This window comes from Scyliorhinus torazame, chromosome 1 (assembly GCF_047496885.1).
Source record: "Scyliorhinus torazame isolate Kashiwa2021f chromosome 1, sScyTor2.1, whole genome shotgun sequence".
NCBI lineage: Eukaryota > Metazoa > Chordata > Chondrichthyes > Carcharhiniformes > Scyliorhinidae > Scyliorhinus > Scyliorhinus torazame.
In genome coordinates, this window is record NC_092707.1 from 379676188 (window position 1) to 379700447 (window position 24260).

At 42.5% G+C, this 24260-nt stretch overlaps 1 protein-coding gene across 5 annotated transcripts in view; it reads left to right on the top strand.

The window, feature by feature from the left end:
* The window catches only part of birc6 (baculoviral IAP repeat containing 6), a 371663-nt gene that overhangs the window by 181658 nt on the left and 165745 nt on the right, over positions 1-24260 (top strand). For 4 of the 5 annotated variants that reach the window (XM_072512201.1, XM_072512210.1, XM_072512222.1 and 1 more), the window contains 15 exons: positions 134-317; positions 1731-1889; positions 2085-2218; positions 2910-3063; positions 3159-3275; positions 4997-5142; positions 5229-5355; positions 5544-5654; positions 8083-8216; positions 13478-13605; positions 17561-18123; positions 19443-19618; positions 20757-20853; positions 21983-22177; positions 22440-22640. In XM_072512201.1, the coding sequence (XP_072368302.1) occupies positions 134-317; positions 1731-1889; positions 2085-2218; positions 2910-3063; positions 3159-3275; positions 4997-5142; positions 5229-5355; positions 5544-5654; positions 8083-8216; positions 13478-13605; positions 17561-18123; positions 19443-19618; positions 20757-20853; positions 21983-22177; positions 22440-22640 (2626 nt within the window). The remainder of the gene's footprint in view (positions 1-133; positions 318-1730; positions 1890-2084; positions 2219-2909; positions 3064-3158; positions 3276-4996; positions 5143-5228; positions 5356-5543; positions 5655-8082; positions 8217-13477; positions 13606-17560; positions 18124-19442; positions 19619-20756; positions 20854-21982; positions 22178-22439; positions 22641-24260) is intronic. The other variant, XM_072512218.1, reaches the window with a different exon arrangement.

A 24260-nucleotide genomic window follows, 5' to 3' on the forward strand; every position in this document is an offset into this window, starting at 1 on the left:
AGTCACTGGTTTCTCCATAGAAGTGTTGCAATTTAAAGGGAGTTAATTTAATGTGAATGGACTGGCTCAAAGACTCAGCCTCTTTGTCGTGGATTGGAGCTGTGGCAATGAGTGAACTCAATTTTTTTGGCAGGTTCTGGCACGTATAGCAAATGCTACAAGGCCAACAATTCATCTTTGCGAAATTGTTAATGAGCAGCAGCTAGAAAGACTTCTCCTTCTACTGGTCGGGACAGACTTCAACAGGGGAGACATCTCCTGGGGTGGAGCATGGGCACAATACTCTTTAACCTGCATGATTCAAGATATCTTGGCAGGTAGGAAGCAAATTGTACAATAAATGTTTATTCCTCAACAATTGTGCCCCCTTGTTATTGTGTGCTAAGCATTTGTGTTTGAAATGTTACACAAAAGATACTGTTACTGCTATGCATGTAAAGGGATGTGTGTAGACACACCCATATTGCGTCTGTGTCTCTCATGCTCAAGATCAACATTTGGCGTGTCATGATCAGAATTGCTATTGCCTAACATACCTACTGAATGTAAACCTTTTTTCAGTCATGTACGCCTTTTGCTCCCTCAGCATTCACTTTTTAAATATTTTTTCCTTCCCTTCTCTTGCTTGGTGATGCAGTTTTGTACTTCCTGCAACTCTTTCTCCCTCCCTTGTGCTTCCTCCATCACTTTCTCCCTCTTGGCCTCAATACTCTCTTTCATGCTCCCTCCCTATATATGTGTAATATCTCTCTCTCTCTCTCTCTCTCTCTCTCTCTCTCTCTCTCTCTCGTGTCCTCTCCCCAACTTTTTCTGGTTCCGTCTCTACCTCCCTCTCTCTCCACTTTTCTGTAACAAATTCCAATCTTTCTCAACAGGAAAAGCAAATGACTGCAAATGTGAAAATATGAAACCAAAGCAGAAAAGGTTATGAACACTCACTTCACGCAGCATCTATGGAGAGGAAACTTGAGCTTATTAGTTCAATAACTTTTATCAGAATTACCAATCCAGTTCTGATTGGCTATTGATCCGCATCATTTGCTCTCTATTTCTCTTCACAGATACCGCATGACCTGATGTTTCCAATATTTTATTGTATTTTTTCAGTGAATGATCCAAAGAAGACTTTTGGGTGTATTTGAAAGTTTCTGCTAACAATCATTCCAGTTGACAATGTCCATTGTCAATGGTAGTCAATGTAAACATGTTGTTGATCAAGTTATGAAAGTAGTCGTTATGCTAGGCCGTTGGTTTGGTTTATAGTGCTAACATGGACCCTATTGAGCTTAGTTTCTTCTTTTATGTACACCTGTTAAACTCTTACTTTACAAGTAAACTGAGAACTTGTGACAGTAATTGTCTGCCAAATTCTGTCCACCATTTTCTGTCAGTAAGTATGTTAGTGAATTAGTTTGATGACGAATTGGATATTTATTCTATGGGTGCAATGCTGTAGTAATAATTTGTTACTTCATATTATCTATATCAAACGGGTTGATCAGCATACAAAATTGAAATAAACCTTTGTCAGAGTGCTGAACCTTTTTCTCTTGATGCTGATCAACTTGTAAATTTATTCTTAGTTCAGACTTCCAGGATTTGACTTTCAACTAACGTATTCCAGGTTTTGTGGTCATTTTTGTGCACTGTGTTAGTAAGTAACAAGTATTAAATGATTTTGTTCCAAGTTGTAACCTACTGCAAAATTTGTTTTTGAAAATTGAAAACAGGTGAGCTATTGTCACCAGTAGCTGTAGAGACCATGGAAGAAGGAGCAGTTGGTGAAGATGCAGGACCATCAGCAGCTGACTCTGATGATTCCCTGCCCCAGCCGCCTGTTATTCCGCTCGTGGAGTCCATAGATGAGCCTCTGACCCCAGATATTACAGGTAAGTTGAAAGGAGAAAAATAGTGAATAGATCGTCTGTTCATTGATTTTAAAGAACATATTGTACTGTTATTTTTTATTTTCTAAATTAAAAGAAAAAGCACAGCCTTAAAATTGCCTGGTGAGTCTATGTGGTCCATTTCCATACATTAGTTAACATACTTGGCAATGTTAAAGCTGTTTTCATCATCCAAAGGTGCTCCATCTGCATCATCTTTGGAAAAAGATAAAGACAAAGACTTTGACATGCTACAAGACCTCATGGATGTTGATATTGGTCCCCTAGATGTTGACTTTGATGAAGATCCACTTGCTGCCAAAGTATTCAAGGTATAGTGCGCACAATTACATTTCATCTTTGCATGCAAAACTAATTTCTATCCTGGTTAATGTTGACGGAATGAACTTCTATTGTGTTGCTTTGGGCAGGATGAGGTTTTTCTTTTCTAACTCTGTCCTCCCCTCGACCTTTTATTTTTCTTGTTAAAAACAAACCAAAGATTTGAAACGCAGACGTGTCACACTGTTATCCATCAACCTGGCTCTAAAAATATATCGCTGATGTGGAAAATATTTTATAAAATGGATTGGTGGGACAGAAAATCTAAAATTAACTAATACAGAATCGTCTGGCCCTTCAGAAAACTTGCCCTTGTAAATGCCTGTCTTACACTTCAGAATATTTTAAATTGGAGAGTGGACATGGTTGGGTTTCATGAACTTGGATGACAAGTTATATTTGGGCACTCAAGACAGCATAATTTAAGGAACTGCACAGAGTAAAGACAGTAGGGGTAATTTGAATTAGACTGTTGGTATAACAGGCATGGGTTTGCTTTATTTCAGCTTTCATCATTCTATTGGATACCAGCACACACATTTAGTTTTAACTCTTTAAATTAAAAAAATTCTGTAGATTTGTGAATTATGCTATTGTTTTGAGTAAAATGTTGGAAATGGCGAAATGCGTATTAAACAAATTAATATTGTTATTCAATGTTATTTTTTTTATTCACGAAAGCCGATTAGCAGTACTTGGTACGACTATTGGGGTACTGACTACGGGACATACAGTTACAATCCTTACGTTGGCGGCGTTGGAATTCAGATGCCAAAACCACCTCCCACCAGCGAAAAGAATGGATCTCAAAGTGTATCTGTTTCTGTCTCACAAGGTTTGTATGCTCCACAAGTAATTTCTTTTTACAATTTTATGCTGCAAGCTAGCAGAAAAAGAAAGTAACTTTCCTTGGTTCTGTTTGTGGTGCAGCGCTGGATGCCCGTCTGGAGGTTGGTTTGGAGCAGCAAGCTGAGCTTATGTTGAAGATGATGGCTACACTGGAAGCTGATTCTATTCTTCAGGCTCTCACTAATACATCACCTACAGGTAGATGGATGGAGAGATGCTCAAATCTCTGGAGCAGAGTTAAATTGTAGGAACATAAGAAAAGGAGTACGCATTTGGCTCCTTGAGCCTGATTTGCCATTCAGTTAGATCATGGCTGATCTGTACTTCAACCCCATTTGGTTCCAAATCCCTTAATACTCTTTCTTGCAAAATTCATCAATCTCAAACTTTCAATTGATGTCATGGCAACCGCTTTTTGGGAGAGTGTGTTTCAGACTTTAACTATCTTTTGTATAAGGCAGTGCTTCCTGACATCAGTTGAAACTACTGAAAACCTCCATACCCATTTTTGGTTTTAATTTACGTTATCTAATTCTGTCACAGTTGTAGACTTTCAGAACTCAGCCTGATGCATGAACGGTGTTGCATTTCTTTTGTTGTAGATGGTAAACTGGTACACAAAGTGGTATAACTTTGTGGCTTGTTCTAAGTATACCTTTGTCCTGGTACCCATCATAGGCTGCAGCTATCATCAGTCTGACTCTGAAGTGTGAGGTGGTAATGCTGCCTATTGCTACAACTTGCACTGAGTTTAACCTTCAATCTGTATGCTTGGATGCATGCACAGCAATTTTTTTTCTGAATAGGTAGCTTTTAAACATTAAAAAGGTTGTAGGTAAAATTTTAAACATTACTATGATATAACCGTATCACATGATTGTGAGTTGGTATGTTGCATGCTGCTCAAGTCTTGGAGTCTGATCAGAAACTGGCTTGAGTTATCATTGCACTTTTGTGCTTCTGTGCACTGAAAACTGTTTTGCACCAATGCCAAGTTGCAAGTATATCTGCATTTTATTTAAATACCATATGAGAATTGCTTCTCATTATAGAAGTTTCTTCAGGTTCATCGCTTAAGTGGAGAAGACAATCCATGTACCAATGAAACTCTGCTTTAAACAATTGCAATTTTTTGGGGGGCAATTGCCATTTGGGAAAACTGTGAAGCACCTTTTTGTCAGAAGATTATATTTTTGAGCATGCTGATGCACTTCACAAATGTGGCTTTTTAACTCCGGAGATTGCAGTGTGCACTAAAGTCTTGCAAGGGTGAGAATCCATCTAGGAAGCTGTGTCACATTTATTTTGGAATGCAATCAAGCCTCAGACTAAATGAATGATGGGACTTGGGTAGTAAATTATTTGTGGTGCAATTGCAATCTGCTGTTAATTCTAGTGTAATTATTGCTGACCTGCAGTGTGACCCAGCTGCACAAGTAGCGCAGAGTACAGTGGTAGATGTAGAGTTTCATTGTGTTTCATTGTGGAGAGAAGTGGGGACTGTCTTGAGCAGGGCTTCCCAAACAGGCACAGAATTTTGGTGCAGTGTCTGCCATGAGCTCAGGCTCCTTTAAATCCACGTGTTTTTTAAATGTTGGGAATGACCTAACTAAGCGATCTTTGAGGCCCATTTCCTGCTCCAATAAAGCCAGTGAAAAGGTAGACGCTGTGTATTTAACAACCCTGCAGTTGAAACAACCTTCTTTCTCTCTTCCCCCCCCCCCTCCCCCCGCCCAAAAGCTCTCCAACACCCACTCTCCTCTTACCTCATGGCAATGCTCAAGCCTCAAAATGGGGTCACAGCAGGAAGAAGTTTAGGAAGCCCTGGTCACGAGTTTAGGATGCGCTCAATTTCTTCATGACAAAAGAATTCACTGAATGGATAACTTGTTTTCACGTGTTTAATTTATTTGCTCTAGTGTCTCAACCTCCTCCTGGAACTGATGACTCCATGCTGAGGGGATTGCATTCGCTGAGTCAGCTGATTGTTCCTCCACCATCAATCCCAATGCTAAGTGCATGCTTCAATAAACTATTCTCAATGCTCCAGGTTCATCATGTTCAGGTATAGGGTCAAAATGATCTCACTTTGTTCTTGGACTGTGATTTTTCATTTTGACCTTTTTTAATTGGCGTTTAATTTTATTTCAGTTGGAATCATTATTGCAGTTATGGCTTACATTGAGCATGAATGCTTGTTCAGTTGGAAATGAAGATGCTGGAGCTGATGTTTTTTTATTTAATGCAAGCAGAGTACCAACAATCCCTTTAAACCAAGGTGAGCTGCCTTGTATAAGAAAGTAAAGGTTGTTTATTTTCCCGAGCAGCTAAAAATTGCTGAGTTATATTTGCTGATATATAATTGGGTGAAGTAATTTTTAAAAGTATTCTTTGTCTGTTGGCAAAGTTGAGTGCAGTAAATTTTGAATGCCTTTCTGAAAATATGTCTTTTGATTTAAACGGCAGCTTCAATATCTAGCCTCTTAACAGTGTTGGCATGGTACCCAAACACCTCGCTGCGGACCTGGTGCCTTGTGTTGCATAGTCTGACTCTTATGACAAACATGCAGCTGAATGGTAAGTGGTCCCTTGCGTTTGGCATTTCTCTACTTTACACTTTATGTAGTTACACTGTGTACCCTGTGTTACCCCATTATGTATTTTCTTTTTCTTTTATTTTTATGTACTTCAATGATCTGGTTTTAAAAAAAAAAAATTAAAAAAAATATTTTATTATTTAATTTTTTTTTTAATTATAAATTTAGAGTACCCAATTCATGTTTTCCAATTAAGGGGCAATTTAGTGTGGCCAATCCACCTAGCCTGCACATCTTTGGGTTGTGGGGGCAAGACCCACGCAGACACGGGGAGAATGTGCAAACTCCACACGGACAGTGACGCAGAGCTGGGATCGAACCTGGGACCTCTGCGCCATGAGGCAGCAGTGCTAACCACTGTGCCACCGTGCTGCCCTTTCAATGATCTGTTGAGTTGCTCGCAGAAAAATACCTTTCACTGTACCTTGGTACACGTGACAATAATCCAATCCATTCGTTGTTCTCGAAGATCCTATTTGAGCTAAATAATAGCCTCACCAATTGATTGTATTCTTGTCCACTGTACAGCTATTCATCCTACTTCTCTAATCCTGGCGCAAGATGCTACAATCTGAGTTCCACCCTTATCTCTCAGTAATGATGAATGTTTGTAGTTGGGCTGTAGATATAGGATGTAAAAACAATGAAAAAGGTGTAGTTTAGGTTAATTAGTCAGCATTACAGTTGTGATGAGTGACTTGGGAGGCTAATGCTAAGAAGCTTCAGAGGAGACCTGGTGGAGGCCTTCAACATCATGAAGGGTTATGATATATGGTGGATTATTCCCCCGGTTAGCACTGGTAAGAAGGTATATATTTAGCATAATCACAAAAAGATTCATTGAATCATTTAATCTATTTTACCTAATTTACATTGCATAAATAGGTGTTCCAATTGGAATATGAAATTATGAATATGAGACTGGAATCCTAAAAGTTCAGAATGAATATTTTAAAATACATTTTGCAATCTGTGAAGAACTGTATGAATTTTTATGCTTTGACACAACTGCAAGTTAGTGTGAAATTAAAATTGTGGCCTCAGTTTTTGAATGATTGCTGAAAAGAAAACTGAGACTGTGCTCAAATGGGCTGGGCACAAGTGGAGCAGACAGAAATAGAAAGCTAAGACAAGGAGAGTGGAGGATTTCAGATGAGAAGCTCAATCGATAGAATCTCTACAGTGCAGAAGGAGGTCATTTGGCTCATCGAGCCGTCCCTCTGAAAGAGCACTCTATCGAGGCCCACTCCTCCGCCCTATCCCCATAATTCCATGCATTGATCATGGCCAATCCACCTAATCACATTTTTGGCCTGTGGGAGGAAACTAGCACCCGGAGGAAATCCACGCAGCCACAGGGAGGACATGTAACCTCCACACAGACAGTCACCCAAGACCAGAATCGAGCACGGGTCCCTGGCACTGTGAGGCAGCAGTTCTAGCCACTGTGCCGCTCTTTCAGTCTTTCCCTTAACCTCTAATTCTGTAGAAATAAAAGAAAGAGTAGAGATTTCTTTATTATTCACTCTTGGAATGTGGCCGTCATTGGCTGGGCCAGCATTTATTGCCCTTGAACTGATTGCCTTGGTAAGCCAGTTAGAGGACATTAAGAGTCAACCACATTGCTGTGGATCTGGAATCACATGTAGGCCCGACTAGGGTAATGACAGCATGTTTCCTTCCAGAAAGAACATCAGCAGTTAACGGGTAATGTAATCTCCAATGCCATGTTGAAATAATTAAAAGGCAGTGCCTGAAAGGAGATCAGGGAGGATTTATTTTTTAAAACCTCCTTCTGTGGTAGGACAGTTAAGTGAATCACACCTTAACAAGTATTCAAAGCATGCTGTGCCAGAATGGCAGCACTAGTTAAGTCAAACATACATACGAGTGACAGGCCAGTTGACCAGTACACACACACGGACAAGATGAAGAAACAAAAGTCATGATGGTAGGAATTGTGGCAGAAATGTTGCCTCGTGGAAAGAGGTGTTCTGTTGAATGACGTACAGGTGAGTGGATAGATTGGGACCAAAAGAAAATACCAAATCTATCTTAAAAAGTTAAATTTGATCTTTTCAAATAGGACATTTTCGCATTCCAGGGTTTTCGGTTGGTTTTAATCCAATTTGCATTGCAAATATCTGCAATAGATTATTTACTTATTGGTAAATTAGAATGAACTTTTATAAACCTCAAATGTAAATCTGTGGGAGATATTTCCTTTATTTTATTAAGTAAATGCCTCACTTACTCTCTTTCAATTTTAATTTCGAGTTCAATTAAATGTAATTCCAGTTCCTGAAGGAAAACATTCAGAGTACATAAATTGGATTGAGATGCTTACCTTATTTTTAAAGGCGGCAATGTCACCAACAACTTTGTTTGAGCCTAGATTTCTGTTTCAGTTGCTCCAAGCAATAGTATGGTATTGCAAGAAAACACAGCGCAGGTGATGGTCTCTGATCCAAATATGATTCACGTGTTAGTGAGATTCTTCTCAGGAACCAGCCCTCATGGCACTTGTCAACACAGCCCTCAGGTACTTAATTTTTTATAGTTTGTGAAATTTATTTGCAAAAAAAAAATCTATATTTCAAGGCATCGTTCCTGCTTTTATTTTGCCCGAAACCTCTCTGATCTGCTTGAGTATTCAAGTGGCAATGCAACAATTGTTGAATTATTTATTTTCCATATTGTTGAATTTCTGCCTCACTGTTTGTCTAGTTTACTGTAGAATTTCTGTTAATTTGGCTTTGTTCATTTGTTTTGGACTTTTCCTTGTGAAATTTAATTCTTCCGCTTTCCTGATCTGTGGGTCCTTGGCTGGGGCAGATGAGCTGACCCCAGGCTTTCTTCAATGCTGTTCTGAGATTGGCTGATGAAAGGCAAACTAGAATTAATTGGCGATGACTGTTGTCTACTTTTTCCTTCCTCCAGCAGAAAGATAATTCTTAACGTCTGCTTGGGGCCATTTCAGGGCAGCATAGATGTTGTGTGAATGTGTTACCCAAAACACCTATCATTGAAACTGAAGGCAAGAGTCTGTGTTGCTAACCTGTACACCACAATCATTGTTACATTATGTACTTGGGCTGCACTGTTTCAATAAGAAAAACGTTCGTTCTTGTGTTTGGTGATGGTGCTTGATTGAGATCTTTTGACAGGGCAGTAGATTCTGCTGTGTGCAGAGGTAGTGTGATGAGCCACAATACTGGATTGTGCAATTCAACAGTTAATTGTTTGAGCCTGTCCAGTTAAAGTAACCAGGGCTGGGACAAGTTCCGCATACTCTGTGTGAAGAACTCTAGAATTACAAGGTAAAATTACTGTAATCCTATTGAACTGAATGGAAATATTGCCACCTGATACTTCAACTTATTGGGGGTAAGTAGTTGGTGTGGAAGATTGGGAAAAGCACGTTGGCCATTTTTGAGCTTTGAGATGTTAACTTTAACACTGCTATTTTCAGTGAGAATGATGATTTATCAAGAAGACATTAGTGAAATTGGAGTAGGAATGCTCTTATTTAGTTACACCTAACAGTTCAGTCTATGATTGCCAGCTTAATTATAATTTTTAAACCAAGGTGCTGATTAAGTATCCTAATGGAAGCAAGCAAGGAAGTCATAGATTGTCGTTGATCAATCTTGTGCTCATCTGTTGTAGTACCAAGTTACAATTAAAAGATACAACGACCGCAGGACTTTATGTAGCACAGTAGGAACTGGTGGTTTGTAAAGAGCTGCATTGCTGTTGCCAGTCTTGAAAACAACTGATACAGCCGGCAAGGAACAAAGAAAGATTTCCCTGGGCCAAGGTGCACTATATAGCCTCGGTGTGTACAGAAGCTATCAGACTCTCTCATGGGTCAGAGTGCACACTTGGATTGGAACATGTTCCTTCCATTTGAGTTACAGATGTCAAACCAGGTGTTATCCTTTACAGATTTTAGAGGGCAGCATGGTAGCACAAGTGGATACACTGTGGCTTCACAGCACCAGAGTCCCAGGTTTGATTCCCCGCTGGGTCACTGTCTGTGCGGAGTCTGGTCATTCTCCCCGTGTCTGCGTGGGTTTCCTCCGGGTACTCCGGTTTCCTCCCACAGTCGAAAGACTTACAGGTTAGGTGGATTGGCCATGGTAAATTGCCCTTAGTGACCAAAAAGGTGAGGAGGGGTTATTGGGTTACGGGGATATGGTGGAAGTGAGGGCTTAAGGGGTTGGTGCAGACTTGATGGGCCGAATGGCCTCCTTCTGCACTGTATGTTCTAAGATGTGTGCTGCACGTCATCCAGTTTGGGGATATTTGTCACCCAAAAGATCAAATACACCTGGGTGTAGACCTAGGAAAATGTCTGCTACAGTTCTTAGTTGTCACTGTTGAAGAAAGAGGATAACTTCCAAATTAACACATATTCTCACTGCCTAATTTCCTTGGTTGGTCCAGGACATTCTCTTGCAGTGCCTTTTGTGGCAACGATTAATATTTCTTAGGTTTTTTAACTTGGTCCACATATTAAATTTAAGTCTTGTGTATATTTAACACCAAATTAGTGGGGGGTTTTCATTGAATCAATCTCCCTCACTCTAAGCACGTTATAATGTATAATCAGTAAATCTTGCAGAGTTTTCTTGGTTTCAAAGGAGATCTTACCTCCCTGCGTGTTGAGTGTTCAAATGATTTCAGCCACAAAACATCAAATATGTCATAATATTTTCCATGGATCCCCAAAATTAGCTTGATATCTAGATGCCACGAATTGTTCACTTGCAAATAATCAAAAAATTCATGATGGGCATCCTTTAAAAATGCACAATTTGAGAACAGCATCCTCTTTTGGAAGATGGTGTTTACTACAGGACAGAGCACCGAGGCAAGAGCAGGGTAGACCAAAAATGAAATGAATGCTGGAATTTTCTTACTCACTATTATCTCTGATATTTCTCTAATTAATTCATTCTCTCTCTCTCTCTCTCTCTCTCTCTCTCTCTCTCTCTTTTCTCTCTCTTTTCTCTCTCTCTCTCTCTCTCTCTCTTTCTCCCCCCCCCCCCCCCCCCCCCACATCTTTCTTATTGAGGTTGCCTAATGGGTAAATGAGCGAAGATTGTAATTTTCACCAGATTCTTCGTGGAAGACTTCACAACCAAGCTTGATCCTAACATGTGCGCTAGCTCACTTTTTAAAAAAAAAACGCATTTTATTCAAACTTGTATCAAAGTAGGTTACAGCAGATCAACACCCCGGGAAACATTCTTCCCAAGAATCAACTATACAGTTTGTACAGATTTTTCTCCTTTTTTTTTTTACCCCCCCCCCCCCCCCCCCCCCCCCCCAACCTTCACCTACCCCCCCTGCGACGAACAGCTCCTCAAACACGGTCACAAACATTCCCCACCTTTTCTCAAACTCCCCTGCTGAGCCCCTTAACTCATACTTTATCTTCTCTAACCGCAGGAAGTCATACAGGTCACCCAACTGTGCTGCTACCCCCGGTGGCGATGCCAACCGCCACTCCAGCAAAACTTGTCGCCGTGCAACCAGAGAGGCGAAGGCCAAGACATCGGCCTTCACCTCTCCATGAGCTCCGGCTTCTCTGAAACCCCAAATATCGCCACCAAAGGGTCCGGGTCCACTCACTCCTCCACTATCCTGGCTAAGACCGCGAACACTCCCGCCTAGAATCTTCCCAATTTATCACAACCCCAAAACATGCGTGCATGATTCGCTGGCCCCCGCCCACACCTCTCACACTCATCTGCTACCTCCTGAAAGAACCCACTCATTCTCGCCCGAGTCATATGCACCCTGTGCACTACCTTAAACTGTATCAGGCTCATCCTTGCACAAGAGGAGGTCCCATTTACCCTTCACAGTGCCTCACTCCATACTCCCCAATTGATCTCCAATCCCAACTCCGCTTCCCATTTCTCCTTGATCTTCATCACCCGCTCGCCTCCCTGCTCCCCCAGCCACTTATATATATCCCCAATTCTTCCCTCCCGTTCCACATCCGGCAGCAGCAGTCGCTCCAGCAGGGTGTATCCCGGCAATCTAGGGAACCCCTTCCAGATCTTTCGTGCAATGTCCCTAACCTGTAGATACCTGAACTCATTACCCCTCGGCAGCTCTACCCTCTCCCTTAGCTCTTCCAGACTGGCGAACCCTTCCTCCAAAAACAAATCCCTCCCCTTGACCAGCCCCACTTCCCTCCACCTCCTGTATACACTACCCATCCCCCCCCCCCCCCCACCGGCTCAAACCCATGATTCTCGCACAGCAGCATTAGCACCGACATCCTTCCACCCTAAAACGCCTCCTCAGCTGATTCCATATCTTCACCGTGGACTGCACCACTGGGCTCCCTGAATACCAACTCGGAGCCATTGGCAATGCTGCCGACACCATAGCCATCAAACGAGACCCCTTACAAGATTCCTCCTCCATCCTAACTCACTCTACCCCTTCTCCTTCCCACCACCGCCGCACCTTGTCCACATTTGCCGCCCAATAATAATGAAGCAAGTTTGGCAAAGCCAACCCCTCCTGCTGCCTCTGCCTCTGTAGCAGGGTCCTCCCCACCCTCTGCACCTTCCCCGCCCATACAAAGTCAGAGATGATTGTGTCCACTTTCCGAAAAAAGGCCTTTGTTATAAAGATCGGGAGAGCCTAAAAGATAAACAAGAACCTCGGCAGAATATTTATTTTCACCACTTGGACCCTCCCCGCCAACGTTAAGTGCAGTGTATCCCACCTCTTAAGATCCTCCCTGGCCTCCTCCACCAGCTTCATTAAGTTCCACTTATGGAGCCCCGTCCATTCCCTCGCTGCCCGAATCCCCAAGTACCTAAACCTATCCCTCACTACCATAAATGGCATCCCCCCTAAATTAGCCTGCTGTGCCAGCTCATTCACCGGGAATACCTCGCTTTTCCCTACATTCCGCTTGTATCCAGAGAACCCCCCAAACCTCCCCAACAGGCCCATAATCCTTCCCATACTCTTCAACGGATCCGAAACATACAGCAAGAGGTCATCGGCATAGAGCGACACCCGATGCTCCCTCTGTCCCCTCATTATCCCCTGTCACTCTGCCGACCCCCTGAGAGCCATCGACAATGGCTCTATGGCAGCGTAAACAGCAGCGGCGGCAGCGGGCACCCCTGCCTCGTACCCCTGTGTAAGTCAAAGCTTCGTGAGCTCATATCATTCGTCCTCGCCCTCGCTTTTGGCGCCACTTACAGCAACCGCACCCATGCCACAAATCTCTACCCAAACCTTCCCAAAACTTTGAACAAGTACCGCCACTCCACCCGATCAAATGCTTTCTCCGTGTCCATGAACACCACCACCTCAGGTACCAGAGCTCTCGACGGACTCATCAGCACATTCAACAGTCGTCTTATATTACTCGCGAGCTACCTGCCCTTCACGAAGCCTATTTGATCTTCTGCAACCACCCCCGGGAGCAAGCTCACTTTCTAGTAGAGATTGCTAGATACAATCTGAGGAAGGAACAGTGTGGCTGATTTCCTACCCTCATCTCACCTCGCCTCATCATACCATGACCATTTGCTACTATTGGCACTGCTGTAGTTGCCTTGGCTGAGAATCTGCAGGCTGGAAATTGAACCCATGAATTGTCGATATCAAACACGGTGGAACATTCACACTGTGGTCTTCATCTATGGCAGAAATTTAATTTGACTTTTTGTAGATGTGGCTTTGGAATATAAACGAAGTGACATTTCAAATTTCAAATTACATTTAACAGAAAGGTTTAGCCTCTCTTTTGCCTTTCAGGTTGGACCAACAGCTACTCAAGCAATGCAAGAGTTTCTCACTCGCCTCCAGGTGCATCTCTCTTCAACCAATCCTCAGATGTTCAGTGAATTCCTGTTGAAGCTTATCCATATACTTTCAACTGAAAGGTAACAAAACCTCTTGCTGAAAATCTTTGATGCGATGATTTTAAGACTCAATGTTACTGCTGACTTTCAAAAGGGTCTGATTCTGACTTTAGCTGCAACAGATAAATAAAGAGCTTGCATTTATGGTGCACTTTTCATGACTTCCCAAAGTGCTAATCAGCTCATTATGTATTTAAACAATGGTCATTTTTACAATGTAGAAAATGCAGCAGCCAATTTGTGCACAGCAAAGTCTCAATGAGATAAACGATCAGATAATCTGTTTCAGTGATATTGGTTGAGTAATGTACACTGACCGGGGCGCTAGCACTCCCTGCTCTTCAAATAATATCATTTTATTTACATCTCTGAAAATGCAATAGCTCCCTCAGTACTGCAGTGAGTGCCTGCTAGTTTATGTGCTCAAGTCTGTAGTATGGGATGTAAACCTATAACATAATGACTCAGGTGAGAGTGCAGCCAAGGTAATGTTTGGTTAGAATTAGTTTAGTCATTGAATTTGAGAACAAAGAAAAGTACAGCACAGGAACAGGCCCTTCGGCCCTCCAAGCCTATGCCGAGCATGATGCCCTAACTCCAAACAAAACCTTCTGCCCTTACTGGGTCTGTATCCCTCTATTTCCTCCCTACTCATGTGCCCATCCAGATGCAACTTAAATGTTGTTAATGTGCCTGCTTCCACCACATCCCCTGGCAGCACGTTCCAGGCACCCACCACTCTGTGTGGGGAAAAACTAACCCCGCACAGCTCCCTTAAACTTTCCCCCTCTTATCTTTAACCTGTGCCCCCTTTTAATTGGCACTTCCACTTCCCTTGGTAAAAGCCTCTGATTGCACTCTGTCTATGCCTCATAATTTTTTAGACCTCTATTAGGTCTCCCCTCAGCCCCAGCCTTTCCAGTGAAAACAATCCTAGTTTATTCAACCCCTCCTCATAGCCAATTTAATAATTTGAAATGTTTTCTCGGTGTGCTGCATTACAGTGAGGAAACTTTGCGTATAATATCGAAACATTTTATTGCAATTTGTACTGCATTATTTTCACCATATTTTAGGCATAATTTATTCCCTTGCTGCCCAGTAGTTTGTCCCCCAGTTGTTGCTGGTGTCAGGTCCTCAGTGATGTTTTCTACTGAGGATAAAAAATAAAGGGAATGCTTTTGCTAAATGACATTGTATCCACTTCTCAAATGTAATATTTGACTCAAAGATAACCCTCCAACAAGATATCTGTGCCATTTCACACCTGACTCTGCCCCTGTCTCAGCTCAACTGCTGAAACTCTAAGCCTTTGTTGCGTCCAGATTAGACTATTCCAATACACTCCTGGCCAGCCTCCCATACTCTATCCCCTGTAAACTTGAGGTATCAAAACTCTTTTGTCCTTACTTACACCAAGCCCCATTCACCCATCACCGCTCTGCTCGCTGACCTACATTGAATCCAGGTTAAGCAATGTTGCAATTTTTAAAATGTTCATCCTTGTTTTCAAAACCCTCCATGGCCTCATCCATTCCCATCTCCATAATCTCTTCCAGCTCCACAACGTGTGAGACGGTAGTATAGTGGTGATTTCATTGGGCTAGTAGTCTAGAGGTCAAGCTAATGTTCTGGGAACATAGGTTCAAATCCTGCCACGGCATTTGGTAGAATATAAATTTAGTTTACCAGAATAATACCTGGAATGGGTGGGTTGCCTAGTGAGGAAAGGTTCGATTCCCCGCTGGGTTGGACAGACTAGGCTTGTATCTACTGGAGTTCAGAAGAGTAAGAGGTGACTTGATAGAAACTTATAAGATCCCGAAGGTTCTTGACGATAGAAGTGGAGAGGATGTGGGAGAATCTAGAACTAGAGGTCACAGTTAAAAAATGAGGGGTCGCCCAATTAAAACAGAGATGAGGGAATATTTCTTCACTCAGGGTTTGAGTGTCTTTGGAATTCTCTCCCTGAAAAGATGGTGGAAGCAGAGTCTTTGAATATTTTAAAAACCAAGGTGGATAGATTCTTGATAAGTTATCAGGGGGTAGGCAAGACGTTGATTTGTGGTTACTATCAGATCAGCCACGATCTTATTAAATGGCAGAGCAGACTTGAGAGGCTGAATGGCCTACTCTCCTTGTTCCCATGTAACCCTCCAAGTTACCTGCGCTCCTCCAAATCTGGACTCTTGAGCATTGTTGACTTTATTTGGAGCCCTATTAGTATCGTGTCTTCAGCCTCCTCGGCCCTAAGCTCTGGAATACCCTACCCAAACCGCTCCACCTCTGCCTCTTACAAGACCCACCTTAAGACTAAACCCCTTTGACCAAGATCTTGGTTATTGTGGGCAGCACGGTTGCACAAGTGGCTAGCACTGTGGCTTCACAGCGCCAGGGTCCCAGGTTCGATTCCCACCGTGGGTCACTGTCTGTGTGGAGTCTGCACGTTCTCCCCGAGTTTGCGTGGGTTTCCTCCGGGTGTTCCGGTTTCCTCCCACAGTCCAAAGACGTGCAGGTTAGGTGGATCGGGCATGCTAAAATTGCCCTTAGTATCCAAAAAAGATTAGGAGGGGTATTGGGTTACGGGGATAGGGTGGAAGTGAGGGCTTGAAGTGGGTTGGTGCAGACTCGATGGGCCGAATGGCTTCCTTCCGCACTGCATGTTCTATGTTATCTGTGCTGACAGCACTTTGCAGCTTGGTGCCCAATTTTGCTTTTCATGCTTCTGTGAAGTGCCTTAGGATTTTTTTCCCAGTACTTCACATTAAAAGCATTATATGAATGTAAGTTTTTGTAGTTAATATTAGTTATGGGCAATATTTAAATTCTTTGCTGCTCCCCACCAGTTTTGTTCCCCATCAAACCGAAGAAAGAAAGAACCTGTATTTTTGTATTATTGTATCGTCCTCTTCGGGATATTTCAAAGTACTTCACGGCCAATGTGTTATTATTTGAAGTGGAGTCACTGGCGTGTTGTAGCCAAATGCAATTTGTGCTGAGCAGGGTCCCACCAACATCACTCAGATGATACAATAATAAGGGCTGGTTTAGCTCAGTGGGCTAGACAGCCAGTTTGTAATGCAGAACAAGGCCAGCAGCACGGGTTCAATTCCCGTACCAGCTTACGCGAACAGGTGCCGAAATGTGGTGACTAGGGGCTTTTCACAGTAACTTCATACTTGTGACAATAAAAGATTATCATTATTATTAATAACTTGTTTTCATGTGTCTGTAATGTAGTAACCCACCCATAAGCACTTCATAGGAGCATTGCCAGACAAAACTTCGCATGAGATATGGTGACAAAAAACGTTGCCAAAGAGGGGGTTTGAAGGAGTGTCGAGGAGAATACAGAGTTAAAGAGTATGAGAAATTTAGGGAATGCTCAAAAACTCAGAATTGGAGAAGTGGAGAGGTCTGAAGGTTAGAGGGCTAGGGGGAGGTGAGAGAGATGGGCAGGGGAGATAATTAACATTAGCTGCAGAATAGGTATTGGCCAGAATATCTTGCATTTTGAATAACGCTGCACATGAAGAGACTAGACCTCAGTTTTCATGTCTGATCTAAAAGATGACACGTCCAACAATACAACGCTGAGGTGCCAGCTGAAATCCCTGGATCAGCCTTGAACTCTCAATCTTCTGCCTTGGAGGATGGAGTGCTTTCACTTAGTCAAGCTGACAAAGTAGATGCTTTTGGATGCAGAACGTCATGGTTAAGATTCAATATATGATGTATCAAAATATATATGTTTCTATTTTTAAACCTCAGGCGACAAGTGCTGCAAGTGCCATGTTGGTTTAAAAGGTCTGGCACAGTTTGTGTGAAAATATATATTGCCTATTTATGTTTCCACTTTGATTTTAAAATATTATTTGTTATCTTTCGTACCGTATATAACGCACATGTCGGATAAAAAATGGTGATACATTTTAATCATTTAAATAAACAAAATTACAAATCGTATGTTTTCCAGAGGCCCATTCCAAACCGGTCAAGGACCATTGGATGCACAGGTAAAACTCCTGGAGTTTACACTGGAGCAAAACTTTGAATCTGTTTCCGTCAGCGCAATCTCTGCAGTCATCGAGTCAGTGACATTCCTGGTGCATCATTACATCACCTGCTCGGACAAAGTTATATCGCGAAGCGGCTCCGACAGCTCAGTTGGTGCCCGTGCCTGTTTCGGTGGATTGTTTGCAAATATCATCCGTCCAGGTGATGCGAAAGCAGTATGTGGGGAGACGACGAGGGATCAACTCATGTTTGATCTGCTAAAGCTGGTGAATATTTTGGTGCAGTTGCCCCTTTCAAGTAACCGAGAGTATAGTGCCAGAATGCCAGTCGCCAGCAGTGCCTCCGATAGCGTGTCTGATGAGGAAAAGGTCTCCGGCAGTAAAGATGGGAACACAAACACCTCTTTTACACAAGGAGCAACAACTTGCATTGCGGATCTGGTGCTGGGAAATCAGCAAATCATGAGCCAGATTCTTTCAGCTTTGGGCCAGTGTAATAGCAACGCTATGGCAATGATAATAGGTAGGTGTTTATATTTTTGTTGCGTTGAACTTTGATGGGAAGTCTCTGTTGAGGTGGAACCTGAGATCATTGGAAGTAATTAGTATGACCTTAAACTATGAAAGTTGACGTATTCAATACTGGGAATGTAAATTAGAGTTTCCCTTGACCCTCAGAAACTTTAAGGAGATATTGATACGGTGGTGGTATAAACAATAAAGTGACTGACGGAATTTCAGTAAATGTGAGGTGGTAAATTTTTGATTAAAAAAATAAATCCAACCTTTTGGAGGTTGTGATATTGAAGAGCAGAGGCACATGATATTAAAAGCAGAATTCCAGATGAATACGGCCATTTAAAAAAAGTTAATGAAATAATCCGCTATATATTGAGGTTCAAATCACAGTTGAATGTGATGGTAAATCTGTATCAAACAGTAATTGCTCCAGCTGGGTGTTACCACGTGCAGTTTTGGACTCCACACAATCAGAAAGATTTTGAGGAAACCCAAGGGTACGTACAACATTGAATCACTGGGATGCTGCTTGAAATGAGATACAAATATGATGAAACTATTGAAAAATTACATGTTTTTTAAAAAAAAACGAGATTACAGGTGTCAAAAGCAAGAACATTGCTAAAGACAGAAATCCAAAATGGAAGTTGTAGGGTAATTTGTGTTTAAAAATTAAATGAAGAACCAATTCTACAAGGTAGATAGGAAGAGTGGCTGTGTTACCTAGAATGATGGAACAAAGATATAAGACTGAGAGTCTGAGATTTAGAACAGAGTAGGAGATTCTTTTTGCATGAGCTTGTGAGGCTGTTAAAGAATTTAGTGACTAAAGGGTGAGACCATGGGTGGGATTTTCAGACTCTTCACGCTGGCGGGATCTTCTCGTCCCATCGGATGACGCACCTCGCTGCAGGTTTAGCGGTGAGGGGTGCCTTCAATAGGAAACCCCCGCTGACAATGGCGGGACAAGTAGATCCCGCTGCTGGCCGATGACGGGTTGGCTCCCACTTACTACTCTGAGCTTAAATTCAGCCAGTTATCGGCTACCCTGGAAATGGAAGCAGAATTTTTTCTCCCCCCAAAAAACAGTTAATTAAGGAACAGGTTTTAAATACAATGTTGTAGGTGGCCCTGTTTACAAGTTGATTAATGCACAGGTTTATTTTTAATGTCTTGAAATGAAGAGAAAAGATTTTTGTCGTGTTACACAAATCGGGATCGAATTGATGAAATAAAAGTTTTAAAATTTATTTGGATAAATTCTGCTCCCTCAAAACCTGCAAAAGCCAACAGCGACGATTATGTTTTTTATTCCCTAATCAGGTGCAAGTGGATTACATCTTACTAAGCACGAGAACTTCCACAGTGGTTTAGATGCAATTTCAGTTGGTGATGGTCTCTTCGGCATTCTGACTACACTAAGCAAAAAAGCCACTTCAGTACAGGTCATGCTGCAACCAATTCTCACCTATATGGCCTGTGGATACATGGGAAGACAGGTAATTGGATTCATCGTCATGGTTGTAGTCTTGATCAAATATGCCGCTGCATCATACTTTCTAAGATGCTTGGTGAAAATTTATATTGACAGATTGAGAGAGCAGAGGACTGTGTTGCTCACTATGTTTTGATTTGCCACGTGAACAGCTAAACACACTTGATGGGATGGATGAAATCATATTACAGCAGAAATGAGAGCCATCAAGAAGAGAGGGAGGAAATTGGAGTGGGATTGTCATGATCTGAAGGCGATTGTGTCGTCTGCTCCCTTGTGCTCGAGGGTAGCCCCCCCCCCCCCCCGCCAATGGACCTGATCTTAGTGTCACCTAACGATTTCCTCCAATTTACTGCTGATAATCACTTTTGAGTAAAGATGTAAGACAGCAGCACTTAGCCCTGCAATGCCTCGTTTTCGGATCTCCCTCTCTCTCATTCATACTGTATGCTTACAACGTTCAGGCCACCTGCCAGTGTGATTCCGATTGGCTGCTGCATTGTTCTCGGGGGTAGCTGCCCCTGCTCCCCACCAATGGACCTGATCTTAGTGGGGATGGTGCTTTGAGTACACAAATCCCCATTTCTGCATTTCACGGTTTTTATTTTCTGCTCGAAATTTCTTTTCCCCACTGCACTGCTGACCTCTGGTGGAGACAGCTAGCCACTGCCATCAGCCAAGGCATTTTGTGAGTGAAAGAGGGGTTAGCAGAAATGAGAGCCATCAAGACGAGAGGGAGGAAATTGGAGTGGGATTGTCATGATCTGAAGGCGATTGTTCACTGTCGTCTGCTCACTTTTGAAAGTAATCATTGTATTTTGAAGATGGCTTTCAGCTTTTCATCACGTGTTCCCGTTCGAAATGAAACTGTTCAAGTGTTTATTGCAGGCATAGGGAATGCTCATTCTGCTTTAAATGTCTTAAAATTAATACCAAGCAGCATATTTCTGCCTTTTTGTTCTGCATTCTCCCCCCACTAATTAATGGCAGAAAATTAACAAACATCTAGCAGTAGGGAAGGTGAACCGTTCCATTTTCTCAGCAGAGAGAACCAATACATGTAAACTGTGACGTGTTAATGAGGACTACATTCTGTTTTTCACTTTTCAGTAATTTCTTTGTAATGTCCTTTAATCTTTTAGGGCTCCCTTTCAACCTGCCAGTTATCGGAACCGTTATTGTGGTTTATTTTGCGAGTCTTGGATTCAACTGAAGCACTAAAAGCTTTCCATGACATGGGTAGGTGAATTGTAAAAATTGAATTTTTTGCAGTAGAAAATAATGGGCAATAGTTCATAATGCGGCTCCAAGCTCTTTCCCATTTGATCCCCTGTGCCTGAGATTGTTTTGAAACAGTCTGGAAAAATATTCAATTTTTGTGTCAACCTGACTTAGTGTGTAGGCTTTTGCTTCTGAGAATCTGCCATTAAATTTCTTGAACACATCTCCCATCCAGTTTGGCTCATCTGTATCTTGCCTCCATCTGCCCGCCTTCATCCTGGAACTCTGACAAGTTTTGAAATTTTCAATTGGCACTCTTCAGCTTTTTATAGGGGAGAGTTCCAGATTTCTGCTACCTTTTTTGTCACCACCTCCAAAACAACCAAACTCTATTTTAAGGTTCTGCTCCCTTGTTTAGGATATTTTCTTCAGAGGAAATGCTTTCTCTTAATTTGACCCCTTTAGCTCCAGTATCAATCCAGTGAACCTGCACCGTATCACCTTCTGCAAGCCATGGTGTGATGCCCTGAACTGAATGCAGTGACACCAGATGGGGTCTAAGCACAGTTATTTTCGAGTAGAGGTTTGTAGTCTCAAACTCGACACGCTCATAATCTAGGCTGACGCTCTAGCCTGGTATCAAGCAAGCAGCTGATTGCCACCTTCCCTCAGATAAGATATTTAATGAAAGTTCAGCTGCTTGTTCAGGGAGGCATTAAAAATGTTGTACAATATTCAAAGAAGGGCATGGAATTTCTTTCACCCACTTTACTAACCATTCTGCGCTAACTTGTTTATTCATTGATAAAAGACATAACATTAACATATTGGACAGCATGGTGGTGCAGTGGTTAGCACTGCTGCCTCGTGCCACTAGGTTCGATCCCGGCCTGGGTCACTGTCTGTGGGAAGTTTGCACATTCTCCTCGTGTGTGTGTGTGGGTTTCGTCCCTAGAACCCAAAGATGTGCAGGGTAGGTGGATTGGCCATGCTAAATTTCCCATTAATTGGAAAAAATGAATTGGGTACTCATAATTTTTAAAAAATATATAATGTTAACATATTAAGCAATTCATTATTACTTTTTCGTATGGCATTACTTTGCTGAATGGAATCTGGAGAATTCAATATTTTGCTTTTTTTTTAGGGGGCGTCCAGCTTATCTGCAATAACATGGTAACAAGCACACGAGCAATTGTTAATACAGCACGGAGTATGGTATCTACCATAATGAAGTTTCTTGATTGTGGGCCTGGTAAGACAATTGACGGAAACATGAAGGCTAGAGTATTAGCCTCTGAGCCAGATAATGCAGAAGGACTTCATAACTTCGCTCCTTTGGGTATGTGATGCCCAGCTTGTGTTTCACCAATTCTCTGATTAAATGCAATTTAATCCATTGTATAATTTTTTATTTTAACTTTGTTTGCACGAACAAACTGGAGGACTGTGCCATGCAGGTATCCAATATTGTTGCCAGTCTTTGAAACAATGATGTTTTTACATGTTTCAATGGACTGCAGTGAAATGTGAAGAAGCTTTTCAGTTACCTATGCAAAGAAAATCTGTCTTTTTTGATGAATTTATCTTTGTTCTCTTTGCAGGTACAATAAATTCTAGTAGCCCAACAGCTCAGCCAGCCGAAGTACTTCTTCAGGCCACCCCACCGCATCGCAGAGCTAGATCTGCAGCCTGGTCATATATTTTCTTACCAGAAGAAGCATGGTGTGACCTCACTATTCATCTGCCAGCTGCGGTGCTGCTAAAGGAGATTCACATTCAACCTCACCTTGCATCACTAGCTAGTAAGTCTATTCAACATTGACGTTTTGTGGTGATTAAAGTAAACACTTAATTTATCGGTTGCTGTCCAAGGTGTTCTGTCCTTGGAGGGCAAGGCTAAATGGTTAGTACCATTTTTCTTGCAAGAGCAGTGCATGGTGGATTGCCAAACATCGGAATCCAGTGCACTGAAGGACACCTGTCTACTGTGCGGTTCTTAGCTCAAAGGTATCTTTTAAGTAGCTGGTTATTAAAGGTATCCTATGGTTCGTAGGGAAGATGGAGTTCGCCTACAGGAGTGGACATATATGCTAAACCATGGAACATGGCTTTACAGACCTAAGATCTGTAGCTAACTATTGCAGTAGAAATTAGTAGCGTGATTTGGGCTCTGCTCAAAAAGGCCATAAAGATGAGTAACAAAAAATAGTTATTTTCTCACATTAAAGAAGTGATACAGGTGGTGTCCTCTGCCCAATCAACCAGCTGCTGCCCCAGTGACCTTCCCTTCATCATAAGGTCGGTGATATTGCAGAGTGTCAAACACCATTCACAACTCCTCAGAAACTGAAGCAGTCTATGACTGCTGAGGTGGCACGGTAGCACAGTGGTTAGCATAGTTGCTTCACCGCTCCAGGGTCCCAGGTTCGATTCCCGGCTTGGGTCACTGTCTGTGTGGAGTCTGCACGTTCTCCCGTGTCTTGCGTGGGTTTCCTCCGGGTGCTCCGGTTTCCTCCCACAGTTCAAAGATGTGCGGGTCAGGTGGATTAGCCATGCTAAATTGCCTCTTGGTGTCCAAAAAGGTGAGGTGGGGTTACGGGGATAGGGTGAAGGTGTGGGCTTGGACGGGGTGCTCTTTTGAAGGGTTTGTGCAGACTCAATGGGCCCAATGGCCTCCTTCTGCACTGTAAATTCTGTGACTGTATGTAGCAAGACCTGGATAAGATTCAAGCTCAGGCTAGGCTGTGGTACCAGTGTTACTTATCACTGACAGGTGTCGTGCAGATTACTATTGATCAGAAACCCAACAGAACCAGCCAGGGTGGCACGGTGGTTAGTACTGCTGCCTCACCGCTCCAGGGTCCTGGGTTCAATTCCAGCCTCAGGTGACTGTCTGTGTGGAGTTTGCACTTTCTCCCCATGTCTGTGTGGGTTCCCTCTGGGTGTTCCGGTTTCCTCCCACAGTCCAAAGATGTGCAGGTTAGGTGGATTGGCCAAGCTAAATTGCACCTTAGTGTCCAAAAGGTTATGTTGGGTGGTGGCATGGACTTAAGTTCGATGCTCTTTTCAAGAGCCGTTGCGGACTTGAGGGGCCGAATGGCCGCATCTGCACTGTAAATATAAATACAGTGTCAACAAAAGCACGGTAGCTGTTTTTGAAAAATCACCACTATCCTTAGAAGTCCCCCTATACCAAAAAGGGCCGACATTCTAAATGGTTATCAGGGATTCTCACTCCCCGACTCCGATGCAAGCTTCAGTGGGTGCTATTAAGGTCAAACTATGTTTTCAAGTTATTCCCCGGTATAACCCATACCTTCACCGAAGATTTCATCTACTTACCACTTAGTAGCATCGATCCTGGGTCCCGCATTGCTCAGTAAGTAAAGTAGACTTTGGAATAACCACTGTTTCAGGTTAAA